The sequence below is a fragment of the Aegilops tauschii genome, chromosome 2, assembly GCF_002575655.3.
Source record: "Aegilops tauschii subsp. strangulata cultivar AL8/78 chromosome 2, Aet v6.0, whole genome shotgun sequence".
Taxonomy (NCBI): Eukaryota; Viridiplantae; Streptophyta; class Magnoliopsida; order Poales; family Poaceae; genus Aegilops; species Aegilops tauschii.
Genome location: NC_053036.3, coordinates 387287695 through 387303434, shown reverse-complemented (window position 1 = coordinate 387303434; position 15740 = coordinate 387287695). Strand labels below are relative to the sequence as shown.

The following is a 15740-nucleotide window of genomic DNA, read 5'->3' as shown; positions in this document are numbered from 1 at the left end:
ACCTCCTTCTGAAAAAGACCTAGCCGCCGCCACCTCCGCCTCCACCATAGATCGGTTCCCCCTCCTCCGGCCGGCCTTGCCGATGTCATGAGGGGTGGGGAACCCGATCTATGAGTGGAGTTCTTAATAATAGTAGTGTTTTCATTAAATTGATTTAGGGTTTTGGTAGTCATCTTCTTCGTTGGAGATGGCATCGTCTACAATAAATAATCTTCATCCCTTCGTTCGATGACGAGATCTTTTTCCTGACGTCAATGGTGGTGTTGGAAGATTAAATTTGTCTAGGTATGGTCCTTCAGATCTTGCTTCGCCAGATCAGTTTTAGATTCTTTTTCTCATGGTCGCCGTGAGGAGGATTGTTCTCGCAATATCTGTCCCGACTGCTACGTCCTCAACAATGGTGATTCGTACTCTCGGCTCCCAGCGACGTCAACCTGGTTGTTCTGTTTTTTATCCCTGGAATACTGGTGTTGGTACTCTTGCTAATATTGGTTAATTACTTTAATGGCGACGTGCGTGCATCGCAGCCTTGGCATTGCGGCTCAAATTAAAACAATGGGAGAACCCTCGTTGGTATTTACAGGTCTATGGTTTGATTCTTTTGTTATGTTCCTACGGCTGTCTTCTGGAAGGAAGAGTTTAAGATCTTGAAGATTTGCTTGTTTCTTTTAGACTTTATTTTGTAATCGATGTAGTCAGCTCACGTATCTCTACCATGTACAATTTGCTACTATAAATATATCATGGTATTGATTATCAAAAAAAACAAGGCTTCTTTGTTTGTAATATTGTTTTCAACAAGGCTTGGTGATGCCTACACGAGGTCACCCTGTCACAAGGAGTTGCCACCGTGCGTAAGAGTGGAAATGGTGATGCTCAACTCGAGATCTACTACTCCAGACTGCCCTCACGCAGTATAGAATTCTGTGGAGTTATTTTTTTCTAATCAAAAGAGTCATTTATTTAGTAAAACAATGACAATCGCCATCATCAACCAATCCAATCTGTTCAGCTTACTACATTGTGTAATACAGAGTACAGCGGTAGTTGGAAAGCACGTCCTTTTCTGCTCGCTGTTTGAGTGCGTCCTTTGTATTCATCTGCAGGTAGCCTCGCATAAATAAGCCAAGCAAGATCAAAAGTAGAGCCGACACATTGTGTACCTCAATTTTCAGCCTCGCTACACTCTCGTTGTGTTTTCAACCAGCAAATGTGTCGGTGCGTGTTGCAAAGCAACAACCATGTTCCTCTCAACTGATTCTTATTCTTTAATACATTAATTCCATAACACCTCATACATATAGTATTCCACCAGCCAAGGGGTAGTAAACTGATGTGCCTGCCTTTATACTGGCAATGAATTTGTACAAATGGAAATTGGAGATCAAGAATGAAATTCTACGAGATGGGGCTATTGAGCTGATGGATCGCCATGTTGTACAACAACAGAGCTCTAACTTTCTTTGACGTAGTATAACGTATTGCAATTGCTACAACAACTTGTGCAGCCATCTACTGTAATTCGCCTACTGGCGCCTCGTTCAGCCATAGGTAATGGATGAACTCGTACAGCTTTGCACTCACACTCACCTGCTCCAAGTCAGGAAGATTGAAGTTACGACTCTTTTTGTGAAAGACCAAAGTTACGACTCAAGTGATATGGTAAGAAACAAACAAATGTAATTAAATGAAGATTTCAAAATCGCAACCTTGTAAGGTGTCGGATTTAGCCGTCTGATGTGATCCGGTCGAAGTTTTTCGAGCTGTTGCATACAGCGGCTTCTGATCTTCAGCAGCGGGGGCAGCTCTGCTCTAGGTTTATCTGCACACAACACAGATGTACACATATAATTCATGTTTAATCCACTGTGACAATACTACTACGGTCCACAGTTTAACAGGCTTGTTCCACTTTTGCAATCACCAGCTCCAGTGTCCATTTTCTCCACCGTGCATGGAAGCACGTCTTTGCATTAAGAAGCAGGCGCTAATCCAAATAGCTAGCCTTCCACCACTCAGGGTTGGACGATGCAACACTAAGAGGTGGTTGATCTTTCTACATCAAGTCTAGGAAATATCAACACCACAGAGCACTAGAAAATACTAGTACAAGATAACTGGTTCAGGTGAGCCTTTCATGCCACCTCCTTTCTTTTTAACAGATTTCGTGATTTGAATGGCTGTTATGCAACAAAACGACCCCATCGTATAGTGATCCTAATTACTCGTTCGGCAACCACTTTCCGAATTAGCCAACGTATAGTGATCCTAATTACTCATTCCGCAACCACTTTCCGAATTAGCCATGGTGGACAAAGTTGCTGCAAGAAATAACTAGATACGGACATGTTAGGAGTAGTGGGGATGTGGCTGGTGGTGTTGTCCAGTTGGACGTCAACTGTGGCAAGGCTGCCCCTGGTATTTGTGTTGCCTGTTGTTGGATGCATGAGTGCAGGCAAGCCAACTGCAGTTGCCTTGTTCTTTTATTTCAGTGGTAACCTGAATGCAAACTTTGTGAGTTTGGCCGATTCCATTACAAGACCCAGCATTTATAATGGTTTTCCCAAAATTAAGTGGCAGGTCTTTCTTCTATAGTGAATTGCAGAGCTCCTGCCCTTTTGAGGTTTTTCGAAGAAAACTCATCACTGTAAATGATAAGACGTCCATACCTGAACTCCCAGGCCAGTAGCAATGTAGCAGCTCCTCAACATGCTGGGGGACAACATAAGCCCTCTTGGATTCAAGGAACGGGTGGCGGCAAAGAATTCGCTCTCCTGCCTGGAATATTTCAAAGATGTGAAGTTCAGTTAAAAATAAATAAGAACAAGACACTATAGATGAAGTCAACAAAGGATATGAAAGGTGAAGACAGTCGCATGACAACAATGTGAAGCATATGATCGACTCACTATACTCCATTCTAAGGTAGATTATGATTGGCAATAGTGTCACAAGTATAGAACCTCACATCTGAATAGAGAACACACGTGCATTGTTACCTTTGGTGATGGTTCACTTTCACGTATCATGATGTCTACCAACGGATAGCCTTCTTTTCCATACAATCTGAAACACCGCTTTTTGCATGGAATAGAGACCTGGAACATAACATGACACCATCATTAAGTATCAGGAAAGTAAAATTATGCAAATCTTTTTCAGCGTGTAAACAGCAAACATACTTTTGCCACATCCTCGGAAAGTTTGATACGAGGTCTACTATTGATCTCAACTAGCTTAAAGACACATCCAAGAGCAGCTTGGGAATAACACGTTACAAGATAAGTTCCGATTCCAAAGGCATCAACTTCATGACCCTGTAAAGATGAAAATTTGTAACCACATGTGCATATGAAAATAAAATAAAGAATAATTATGTAGTTCATGATCATTAGCGCCACAGAAGTACACACAGACGCATATAACATCATAAGTACATGACATGAAGTTCTTGATGTATTGTCATCTCACTTCGCTGTAAGGTTGTGTACAATGCAAGGTGCTTAGAGAGAGGTGTAAGATGTCAGGTCACTCAATAATGAGACAGCATTTTACCTGCTTGTTCAGAGCATCAATTGTTTCCTCATTCAGGTCATTACTAGCAGTAATGACCATCTTCCCGAAACCAGGTATATTGAATTCCTTTTCTATTGCATGAAAAACTTTTCGAGTTTCAATAGACAGATAGGCTAGATCACCAGAGTCTAATCTGATACCAGATGCCTTGTACCTACAAAAGAAATATATTTATCCAAACTGATTGTTTCAATGATTTTTTTTACCAAAACAATGACCACACGATTAAGTAATTTATAACATTTTCCAAGACTATAAAAACAGAACATTAAAGACCAAAACAAATAGATGTCATCTTTAGATAGCACGAGGGGATCAAGAGTACTGGGATATTATGGATTATTTTGCAAGTACACGTGAATCTGACAGAAACTTGTTTGGGAGGGCTTAAGCATATAATCAAAAAGTTGTTGTAAGATTAAACCACTCCTAAATTTGATATCACTGGGATGGAGTTTCTGATAAACTTTAGCTTCATTCGTAATTTCTTGGATAAGGGATTTTCTGAATTTTGCTACTCTAAAGGGCAGCCAAGTGCACTTAGCTCCCGCTTGCGCAGGGTCCGACCACTTTGGGTCTTTTGTACGCAGCCTTTCCCTACATTAGCTACTCTATTACATACAAATTTTCAAGATATGCCAAGCTCCAATACTGATAACCCAATGCACATGGAATAGGTGCCCAAGAATAGGTTTGACATACCCTAAGTCATGGAGTGCTAGAGCTACCGCACAGAAATTTGGAATCCCACTTCGCATAACCTAAAAAGAAAAGAATGTGAGATTGTGCTCCAGATAATGCAGGGACAGCATAAATAAGTTAATAATATACACGTTACAGGTGAAGAATGCAAATGGTAGGAGGGAGAATAGGTCATATACGGCACTTGCATGGTCATCATTTGTCAGACAACACAAAACAAGGATAAAGTTGTACAAACATCAATACAGAGTTGACTACACCTTCCTGGAGTAAAGCCAGACTGATGTCCTACCTTCAAGCTAAGCTTAGAAGCATGAGCTACCGGCTTAAAAAAAGTCGACATTCTAAGAATTCTTGAAATAAATCACATATATACAATAAGTATTGAAGCATGTATCCGCCAATTTTGATGCCAAAACATGCATTCTAGTGCTCTGTGGAGATTGGAGAAATAATAAATCCCCTACACAAAAGGTTCCTGAACACAAATTGGCATATTTTTCTCACGAACATTTGCATACTATGTAAATACCATATGTACATGCATGGATTTTTTTCAGATTTTTTTATATTTAAAAAAAATGTGAAACACACTTTTCAATTTTTGTGAACTAATGGGTGCAGGTGACCTCAGGTGCAACAAATCAATCCAAATATCAGCGCTGACATCCTAACCATGTCTAAGTTGGATAAACTTCTATTTTAAAATACAAGAGCCAGACAGCTCAGAGATATAACAGAGCATAGTAATTTTTAAGAAAATACCAACAAAGGAGCTTGAGAAGAGCAATGCAAAAACCTATTATGTGCTAAGTTTCAGACCTCATTCAGACATGAATAACAGCAGAACAACAAGGGAAAAAGTTGCAGGCTGCAATAACTTAAGAGCTCACATCATATGTGTCCACCAGTGCTAGAAAGCTGCTTGGAAAAGCCAACGCATATGATGCAAATGCAGCCAGCTCACTTTGATTTGTATCGCCAAATACATTACGTAATGAATCTGCTGCCTGAAATCAACAAAAAGTAACATAAGAATGCTGCAACAAACGAAAACTGCACAGCAAAGTTCTGCAATTGTACCTGAATCTTGCAAAGCCACTCTTTCACTAAACTAACAAAATCCTTGCAGATTTTTGAACCATCTTTGTTCCTTAGGGTCCTGTCTGGGATCTCATCAAGGCTCTGGAAGATTTAAAGCAATTGCCAAATCAACCATCGATGAAAATAACAATGGATGCCAGAAAAAAAAACTTTCAGAATGCCAGATATATGTAAGGATGATACGAGAGAAGGGTTGATATGTTCAAAAAATGATTTGTATCTGTATGTTTGAAATATTGTACCATGTTAATTAGCAAGCAAAGACACCAATTATCCACAAAAATGCAAACTAGCAAGGAGAATGGTAAAAAAAACTAGTATGCTAGGAAAATAGAAAAAGAACATGCACATGCAGGTTATGTAAAAAAAATAAAGATTGAACAATATCATTCATTGAATGAACTAGATGGTCACCGGGATCATAATTTGAGTGCTAGTATGACGAGAAAACAAATATTCAAACTTCAATGCTGATACGACATGGGGCTCAGCAACCAATGTAGTGAAGATTGTTTGACTAATGAAACTACAGCATGAACAGAGGCACGGTAAGGTGCTCCAATGATAGCACATTATTGCATATGTAAGAGCTTTTGTTCATCAATAACAGGAATTGTATTTTACTAACCATATATGAGCTGACATAAGCATGAGAATGTGTTCCACGGAGTGGTATGCCAAATAGATGTCCTGCCAATACATTACTGCAAGAGAATAAAATTAACCAATGGTGCACTATAGCAACACTAACATTTTCGGGAGATAAAAGGTTGGTTTAAGGAGAAAAAGAGAAGTGAAACGATACAAGGAAATAGAGCAAACATATGATCTTCCATTGATGTGAAAGAACTCACCTGGTTGCATCAAAGCCTCCCATAAAACAATACTTTGAAGCACTTATTGCGCCATCAGGCCCCTGCAAACATAAATCCAAAGCTACAATTCAGATTTCACATGTAGAAATACCTAATATTTGTATAAATTAAAGCTAAAATAATGGTGCAGAAAGGATAGAAGATCATCACACCTGCGCTCGTCTTAAACCAAATTCCATTAGAACCTTTGACTTTCCAGCAACATGACGGTGCCGCGCAGCATTCGTGGTTACCAAAGAGGCATAATTGATGAGATTTACAAATGGAGTCTCAAGTAGTTGAACCACCTGATGATTTTATAACAAGAGTAAGTTGCTATAGCAAAAATTCAAGTTTTAGTTAATGCTCAGAACTAAAGTTTGTGACTAACATTATTATGCATAACAGCTGGTTAGGGGCTTTGTACTTACAGCAACTGGACCCTCAACTCTCATCAAGGGCACTTTTGGAAAGACTACTGAGCCCTCAGGAATGGAGTACACTTCCACATCAGAGCAATCAATTCCCCGGAGATAATCAAAGAATGCATCCTAGAAATTGCAATTATATCAGTAAATAAGTGTTTCTCAGATTAAATAACCGAATGAGTGTTACATATATGCATACTAAAAGTTGGGTGAAGAATAGCTTATACAAGAAACAACACGCAAAGTTTGAAGTTAAACTTTCTTACATCTAGCATTTGAGTTGGACTTTTTGTAGCCCATGCTAATCAGCCTGCCAATACACAGGACCAACCAAAAGGTATATTCATAACCTAGCAGCTAATCAAAGAACCTATTTTACCATTTGAAGAAAGAAAGAATATTGTATATAATATATGTATATGGTGTTCAGATGATACCTCACACATTGGCATTACTGACTGCAGGAAAGAAATCTCATCTTCCGTGAACTTAAAGTTTGCAATGAACTTAATACATTCTTCAAGACCAGCAAAAACAGTAAACTCTCCACCAAATGGATTTTTCCTGAAGTACAGGTCAAACCTGCAAAATGAAAAGGAACAAAATCAGCATGCAATTGAGTACGTCTGGGTTGTTAGCTGAAATTTTAGGCCCATATTAACTGAAATTGATTCAACAGACATCAAAGCACACCATGTGAGCCCATTCGGATAAAGCAAACGACACATAGGCATATATATGACAATACAAACATAGAGAAAATAATTTCACTAACTTTTCTCTTTTAACTCAATTTTCATACATTTTTGGGTAGCTTCTGAGTTTTTGTGTCATGTTGTTCAAAGCTATATGCAGAAGTGCCTCTCTCCCCCGAATATTCTGCCAATGACAAAATTACATAGACTTTTCTCTTCTTGTAACTTCCCCAAGTCCGAAAACAGTCGCTTTCCCCTTTTCAAAAAATTGAAAATTGGCATAACATACAACCCCCGTCCCTCCTTCGCAAGAATAGTTAAATATGAAACCCAAGAACCAATAGTCTCTTTGTTTCATCAAGTACCAAAGTTCATTGTTCATTCAACCACGTCACATCATTAATGTCCACATCCATTTGTTTCCTCTGCACAAGGAGTAGTACATTATACCACCATTTAGAAAATACTCCATGTTCACACTGAAAATTCTAGTTCATTCAACCTTGTGACATCATTCAGATGTCCCTATGCATTTGTTTCCTCTGCACCCGGAGTAAATCATATCACCAATTAGAAAATATTGATCAACACTAAAAGTTCTAGAGAACCGACAATGACATACTCCCTCCGTCTCACAATATAAGATCGTTTTTCAAGCTATGTTAGCTTGAAAAACGATTTTATATTATGGGACAGAGGGAGTAATAAATACAGTAGATGCGCCTGTATGTTAGAATCCACACATGAGGTGCCACATACTAAAACAACAATGGAGGAAAAAAATCCTAAAAGAACACCTGGACCCACATGAAAGCAATGGCAAGCCCAGTCAATAAATGACAGTTTAACTCACAATTTTGACATAATAAAGAGATTAATTAAACAATGCACATTGAGAAGGGCTTTCCAAAGTAATGCATAGCTGAACAATCAAGAACCAACCAAAAATTCGAAAATAGTATAGCCCCAGACTACGCAGGCACACACAGCAAGAGTAAAAATTCGAAAAATAAAATAAAACCAGCCTACAGCCTTTTTTTTTAGCTACTGACAAGGAAAATGATCAAAATTACAGGCAAGACAGGCTTCCGAGAGCAAAACCAGAGTACCAGTTAGCCAGCCAAGCTAGTGTAAAAAAAAAAGCTTATATTATGGGACGGAGGAAGTACCAAATAATAAACCATGAAAGCACAAAACTGCGCTGTGTTAACCAATAACTACCAAATAATGACAGAATTGCACGAGAACAAAAGCCAAACTACCCCATAGATTGAAACCAAACTATTCGCCGCAGCAATGACAGAATTGCAGGAACAATCCAAGTATGCCCCAAAAAATCAGACCTCTCGCCAATTCATTAGCCCGAACCTAACCCGGAACCAACCAGCTCACCAACTGACACCAGATCACACCACCCGTCGATCCAATCCAATCGGCACAACCGAACCAGAGATACGCGAAGCGGAGGACACGAGGCGGAGGCAAGGGTGCTTACACGGCATGGTCTGCGTGCTTGCCGGCCTTCCAGTAGGCGTAGGCCATGGAAAACTGGTACTGATCGGTGAGCAGCGCCGTGGCCATGGGGTTCGTGGGCGGCCCCACCTGCGCCCTCGCCGCCGCCGCCAGGGAACCATTGGCGCCGGCGCCCACGCTAGGCGCCGTCGCCTCCATGCTTGGGCTCTGGAGAGCAAAGGCTTCCGCTAGGGTTCTCTGGGCTGTGGCGTGGGAAGCTTGGAGGGGATGGGAGGGGAGGGGAGGCGGGAGGAGGACAATTGGAGGCCGGGAGGGGAAGGAGGAGGTGGAGGAGGAGACGCCAGGGGCCGATTTGGAATTTGGAAGTTTGACTGGAAGCAGGCAACGTATTTATAATAGGGGTGGAAGTTTCACAGGTTGTACCATTGGAAGTTGGTAATGTCACATATGCCCTCACAAGCTTGATGATTTGTAAAATCAATTTTCATCAGCTTTGTTTTGCTCTTTCAGATTTTATTATTCCCAAGTATTTCGTCGAATTTAGTTCATTTGCACTACTAAAAAATTGTTTCAAAGCAGACTAAGAAAAATCTAGTCAATACTCCCTCCGATCCAAAATAAGGGTCGCAGTTTTGAATTAAGATCTTACTCCCTCCGTCCTTTAAAGAGTGTACTTTCAACTTTCTTGAAAAGTCAAACTTTTTTATATTTGACCATGTTTATATAATAATACATCAAAATTTATGCCATCAAATTAGTAGCATTAGATTCGTGATAAAATATACTTTCATCATATACTTATTTGATTTCACAAACATTGATATATTTTTGCACAAACTCGGTCAAACTTTGAGATAGTTTGACCCTCCAACAAAGTTGGAAGTACACTCTTTAAAGGACGGAGGGAGTAGTTCAAAACTGCGCATCGGAGGGAGTAATATTCTCGGTAAATTACAAGCATAAGAATTACCGTTGTACCATTGTACACGCTTGAAAAAAATGTTTATGAAAATGACATCGTTAGTAATTGCGACGGGTCACCCTTCACTCTTCTTACCGGTTGCTTTCACCATTGAACTTCCGTATCATTGTCATTTGTCAATGTATTACCCAAAACATCACAATCAATTTTGTAGCTTTCACAAACTATGGCACTTGATCATTTTTAAGCTCCTTGTATTTTTCCTACGAATCTGGGTGTACAACAATGTTTTGATCGTGGGAAATTTCGTCCAAAGATCAATAATAGACCATCATGGAGGATGTTCCTGGACTGGAATGGGTTTCTCCTGTAACTGTAGGACGAAAGCAGAAGTCGTACCCCTAGCACATTCTGTTTTTGGCGGATTACTCCACGCCTTTTTGGACGCAATCTGGGTGTCACCTTTTCTGGCTGCCCTTTTGTGATGCAAAGTATACGCAGTAGAAGGCTACCCCTGCATGACAGTGGGCCCGCGAATTACATGGTCCCGGGGGCAGCGAGAGGCTTGTTTGGGTCACGGATGGCCATGATGACATTTGGCGGTTGGTGAGTGGCGGCTCTGTTTTAATTCGTTTCTTCTGTTTTGTTTTCTATGGAAGCACGGGCCCGTTTTTTGTGGAGACTGGGGAGGCGTGGCATGCGGGTATCTTCCGGGATCTCGTCGTCGGACTCGGATCTCATGTGGCCGCCGCCGGCGGCGACGGGACCCTGGTTAGTGGCCGGGGGAAATTTGCGGTCAAAAGCTATGGCGCGTATGATAATCCTTGTTAAATCGAAAGGCCGTGCCACAGTAGGGCATCGTTCGTAGCCAATCGTTTTTATTTTGTTGATTTTGAAAGCGTAGCCAGTCGTTATTGTTTCTCGGAGGTTGGCTACACAGACACAAAAGAGACATTGCAACCTATGACCAGACGACGGGACCGGGAACTGTGGCCTTGCGAGCACATGTATGGTTTGGCAACCGAGAAATTTGTGAGCATTTTCTTTTTGAAATAAAACATCCTCTTTATTTATTAGTAATAATGGTTACATCGTCTATAAAAAATTTACAATATCGTTCATAGGTTCCTCAAACCAATCCCTTGTCTCAGAAAATTTAGCTACTCTAGCAATTTCATGATCTACTTTATTTGCCTTCCTATTACAATGTTCGAATCTAACTAACAGAAATTCACAAGCCATAAAATAACAATCATCAAACACAGCTGCCGCCGCTCCCGCTGTATGTCCTTCATTCTTCATCGTGTCAATTACTTCCATATTGTCGGAGTTAACAACAAGTCGGTTGCTTCCCGCCTTTTGTGCAAGTAATAAGCCAAAACGTAGTGCCATGGCTTCTGTTGTTAAAACATCTGCACACCAATCCATCTTCCAATTCCCTCCAACAATAAATCTTTCTTTAGCATCTCTAAGTACAGCTCCCGCTGTGCCTCTAAGCATGTCTTGATCGAAAGAAGCATCGACATTTAATTTCACAAAACCTAGAGGGGGTCTCGTCCATCCCTCTATTTTATTTGTTGCCTTGGAGGATTGGGCAATAACATAGTTCGTCGTTATAGCACGGGCTCCCATCGAAATTTGATATGCATCTTGGGTCTTCCCCTGATGGACTAGCGAACGTCTTTCCCACCATAAATACCAGGCTGTTATAGCGATCAGTTCGCGAACATTCTGTATGCCCATTGTAGATAGCTCATGTTCTGGCATAAAAAGTAGAAATTCGAATACTACCTCTCCCGCACGATCAACCGCACAGGCTTTTTTAATGGCTTCGTGCAATCCCAGTTTCTCCCACACCTCTTTTGCTTTTTGACATAAAAATAATAAGTGTTTAGTATCTTCATGCCCGTTCGAACATGATGGGCAGGTGGGCGAAACTTTCATATGTCTATTAGCAAGTGTAACACGACACGGGAGGGTTCCATGTAAGGTACGCCAAATAAAGATCTTCACTTTTGCTGGACAAGATAATTTCCAAATCTTGCTCCAAATACTATTGACATTTATTCCTCCCATGCCATCTGAGTGTTGCAATTTCCTCCCATGTTGCGTTTTCCATTCCTCCAGATAAGCAGAACGAACCGTGAACAGTCCATTCTTTGTAAAGGTCCAAGCTATGAAACCCGACATGTCATACGTGGGGAGGGGGATCGTAAGCACCCTCTGGACATCGATTGGCCACAACATTTGTCTTACCAAATCTTTATCCCAGCAATTGTTGATTGGATCTATAAGATCAGCAACTTTTGTTAGAAGCTACCCTCTCTAGGAGTGATAATTTTCCTATTTGCCCCATTCGGGATCCAAGCATCTCTCCAAATATCAATATTCTGTCCATTACCAACTCTCCAAATATAACCTTTTTTGAGAGAATCCACTCCGGCCATAATGCTTTGCCAAGTGAAAGAGGATCATTTTTTCAGACTCGCATTCATTAAATCTCCATCTGGAAAATATTTAGCTCTCAAAATGGTGGCACATAGGGAATCAGGATTATCAAGCAGGCGCCACGCTTGTTTGGCTAACAAGGCCAGATTGAAACAATGTATGTCTCGAAAACCCATTCCTCCTTGGTCTTTTGGTACACACATCTTCCATCATGCCATCCAATGCATTCTCTTCTGATTGTCTTCATCACCCCACCAAAAATGCGACATCGCGTCAATGATTCCTTTACAAATCTTTTTAGGAATTTTAAAGACGGACATTGCATAAGTTGGGATAGCTTGTACAACCGATTTGAGAAGGATTTCCTTTCCTCCTGCTGATAGCAACTTTTCCTTCCAACCACTGATTTTCATAACAATTCGATCTATTAGGAATTGGAAACAATCACTTTTGTCCATACCCACATTTGAAGGCAGACCCAAATATTTGTCACTGAGAGCTTCAGTCATAATATTCAGAATAGTACATATATGCGCCTTATCTTCCACTTTCGTGTTGGGACTAAAAAATATACTAGATTTTTCAACACTCACCATTTGCCCCGATGCAACACAATAAGCATCCAAAACTGCTTTGAGCGCCTCTGCGTTCATGGAATTAGCTTGCATCAGGATTAATGAATCATCCGCGAAGAGGAGATTTGAAATAGACGGGGCATCTCTCCTAACTTTAATTCCGGAAATACTTCTATTCTCCTCTGCATTAGCTAAGAGTGCAGTCAGGCCTTCCGTACATAACAAAAATAAATATGGGGAGAGAGGGTCCCCTGCCTCAGTCCTCTAGATGGTTTGAAGCTCTCTGTTTCTTCCGTGTTAAAACGAATCCGATATTCCACCGAGGACACACATTGCATGATTAAATTCACCCAATCCTACTGAAAGCCTAGTCTCAACATGATTTCCTTTAAAAAAGGCCACTCCACTCGGTCATATGCTTTGTGCATGTCCAGTTTGATTGCACACAGGCCCTCTTTACCGGTCCTTTTATTTTTTATTTTATGGAAACATTCATAAGCCACTAAGATGTTATCTGTAATCATTCTTCCAGGCACAAAAGCACTTTGGGTAGGGCTAATAATATCTGGGAGGATTGTCTTCAGACGACCAGCAATCATCTTTGAAATGACCTTATACACCACATTGCACAAATTGATTGGTCTAAATTGAGTTACCTTTTCCGGGAGTTAACTTTTTGGATCATTACTATTGTAGTATCATTCCAACCATCAGGTATAGTACAGGTATTCACCGCTTGGAGAACCTCTTCAGTCAAATCATCCCCTAACATAGCCCAAAATCTCTTGTAAAAAATGGCATGAAGGCCATCTGGCCCCGGCGCCTTTAAATCACCAATGTCAAAAAGTGCCTTCCTAACCTCTTCGGCCGTGTAGGGGGCAAGGAGAGCCCTATTCATCTCATTCGTTACTTTTCTTTTTACAAGGGATAGGACCCCATGGTTCGGTTGATTAACTTCTGAAGTAAACAGGTTAGAAAAATACCCCAGAATATGATTCTTCATCTCCGTGTCTTTTACCCAAACCCTATTATCGTCAAGCAATTTTTTTATCTGATTTCTCTTCTTTCTAGCTGTTGCGGCGTTATGGAAAAAAGAAGTATTGCGGTCACCATGCAATAACCAATTTGCTCGACCCCGTTGTAGCCAGTGTATCTCCTCTTGTTCCAATAAATTTTCAATCAATACAATAGTCTCCTTTTTACGTGCAAGAGAGTTAGCATTCACAGGCCCTCTCCGTAATTTTTCTAAATCTTTTTTTAGTTTGTTGATTCTTTTTTTCGGACCCTTAAGGATATCACGATCCCAAGTGTGCAAATCTGCATGTACCGCTCTTGTACGATCAGCGAGAGACGACCCTATGCCCAACATCTTCGCTTTTTCCCAAGCTGTACGTACAACTTCCGTAACCGTCTCTTCTTTCAGCCATCGAGCTTCAAAATGTTTCCTTTGACTTTTTGAGCGGTCAAAAATATTATTGTCAAAATATTCCGTGTCTAAAATAATAGGGCGATGGTCTGAGTGTACATGTTCTTCGTTTATAACCGCCGCTCGAGGGAATTTATTCGCCCAATCCACATTACAGACCGCTCGATCTAGTCTTTCCCTGATTTCGCCCCTCCTCCATGTAAATAAGTCACCCATACATCCCATATCTGCCAGTCCACAATCTCCCAAACAATTTCGAAAATCTCTCATTGTAAATTTGTGAGCATTTAGGGCAACTCCAATGCACGATCCCAAATCATCCACTCGCGTCTGTTTGTAGGTAAACAGACAGAAACCACGGCCCAACGCGCGGGTGCAAACGGAAAATTGTCCGTTTTCGCTTCGCTTTCGACCCATCTCCAGCCCAAGTTTGGACTGCGTTTGTGGCCAAACGGACAGCGCGCGGACGGAGCAGGTCGCGCGCCCTTGTCCTTCCCTGGCCCGCCCGTCGATGACACAGTTGTTCCACTTTCCCTCCATTTCGTCCAAACCTTCCCACGCGCCCCCTCCTCTCCCTCCTCCATGGACGGCGACCCGACGAACCCCGGTGATGCGGGCACGGCCGCGTGCCCCGCGGCAAAGAAGAAAGGTCCCAAGGGTCCCAGGAAGCCTCAATCTGAGTGCACGCCGGCGGAGATCGCCTTCCTCAATGAAGAAGCTGTGAAGAGAAGGGGCCGACGAACAAAGGCGAAGGAGATGAAGGCGGCTGAGGCCTACGCCGTCGCGACCGAGGCCCGACGTCAAGCGCGCCATCTTGCCAACATCGACAAGAAGGAATCCATTGTCGCCAACGCGCATGCCGTTCTCATGCATGGGTTAGCGCGACAGCCGGCGGCCATCCTCTCGATCGCTACCATGGCCGCGGCGAGCACGGGATCGTCAGTCGGTCGTCCTCCTCAGTACATGTCAAGCTCATCGAGCACACCTGGTTCGCCGCCTTACGTCCAAGGGCAGACACGGTTCTCCACGTCGCCAGAGGGCAGTGGGATCGCTTCGGCCACGCCCGCGGGTGTCATCAACCTCAACGTGACGTCGGGGTACAGTGGCGCTGGCAAAGGAAGCAGTCCCAGCCGTTTCCGACGGCAAGCTTCGCCGGCGCCCGCAAGCTGTTCGATGGAATGGCAGAGCCGACGCCCACAGCCGACGACCCTGATTGCCCGGCGTTCATGGAGAGCGTCATCTTCGAGGGCCATGGGGAGGCCTTCTAGCACCTAAGCCAAGGCCAGCCTTTTGATCCCGAGTAGACCCAGAGCCAGGACGGCCACGACCACTATGAGTACACTGATTTCGCCGGCCATGATGAAGAGGAAGACGACCATGGCAACTCATGGCATGAAGATGATGACTTGTATTGTCAAGATGAGGAGGAAGAGCTCGACATTTTGCAAGAGCCATTGGTGTTTATTGATGAGCTCACGCTAAGGGTCGAGGCCCAAAAGAGGAAGCAAAGTATTCACACGGGGTCATACACCCAAAA

At 42.2% G+C, this 15740-nt stretch overlaps 1 protein-coding gene across 1 annotated transcript; it reads right to left on the bottom strand.

Annotated features, from left to right (window-relative positions):
• Positions 1–1244: 1244 nt before the first annotated feature.
• Positions 1245–9187, bottom strand: LOC109751429 (nicotinate phosphoribosyltransferase 2). The gene is made up of 15 exons (XM_020310321.4): positions 8855–9187; positions 7102–7246; positions 6668–6787; positions 6410–6544; positions 6237–6298; positions 6011–6086; positions 5362–5463; positions 5172–5288; positions 4279–4337; positions 3556–3730; positions 3183–3317; positions 3000–3098; positions 2670–2778; positions 1710–1822; positions 1245–1590 (listed from the first exon to the last, which is right to left on the bottom strand). Exons 1-15 carry the CDS (start codon positions 9028–9030, stop codon positions 1513–1515), a joined length of 1701 nt encoding a protein of 566 aa, XP_020165910.1. The 5' UTR covers positions 9031–9187; the 3' UTR covers positions 1245–1512.
• Between the last annotated feature and the right edge of the window lie 6553 nt (positions 9188–15740).

Bases quoted from the DNA above. Each gene is read 5' to 3' on its own strand.
- LOC109751429 (XM_020310321.4), bottom strand. From the start codon at position 9,030: ATGGAGGCGACGGCGCCTAGCGTGGGCGCCGGCGCCAATGGTTCCCTG. The intron at 6,299-6,409 runs GTGTGATGATCT...TTATGTTTGCAG, and splicing joins TTGGTTTAAGACGAGCGCAG to GGGCCTGATGGCGCAATAAG. The intron at 1,591-1,709 runs GTTGCGATTTTG...GACTTGGAGCAG, and splicing joins TAAATCCGACACCTTACAAG to GTGAGTGTGAGTGCAAAGCT.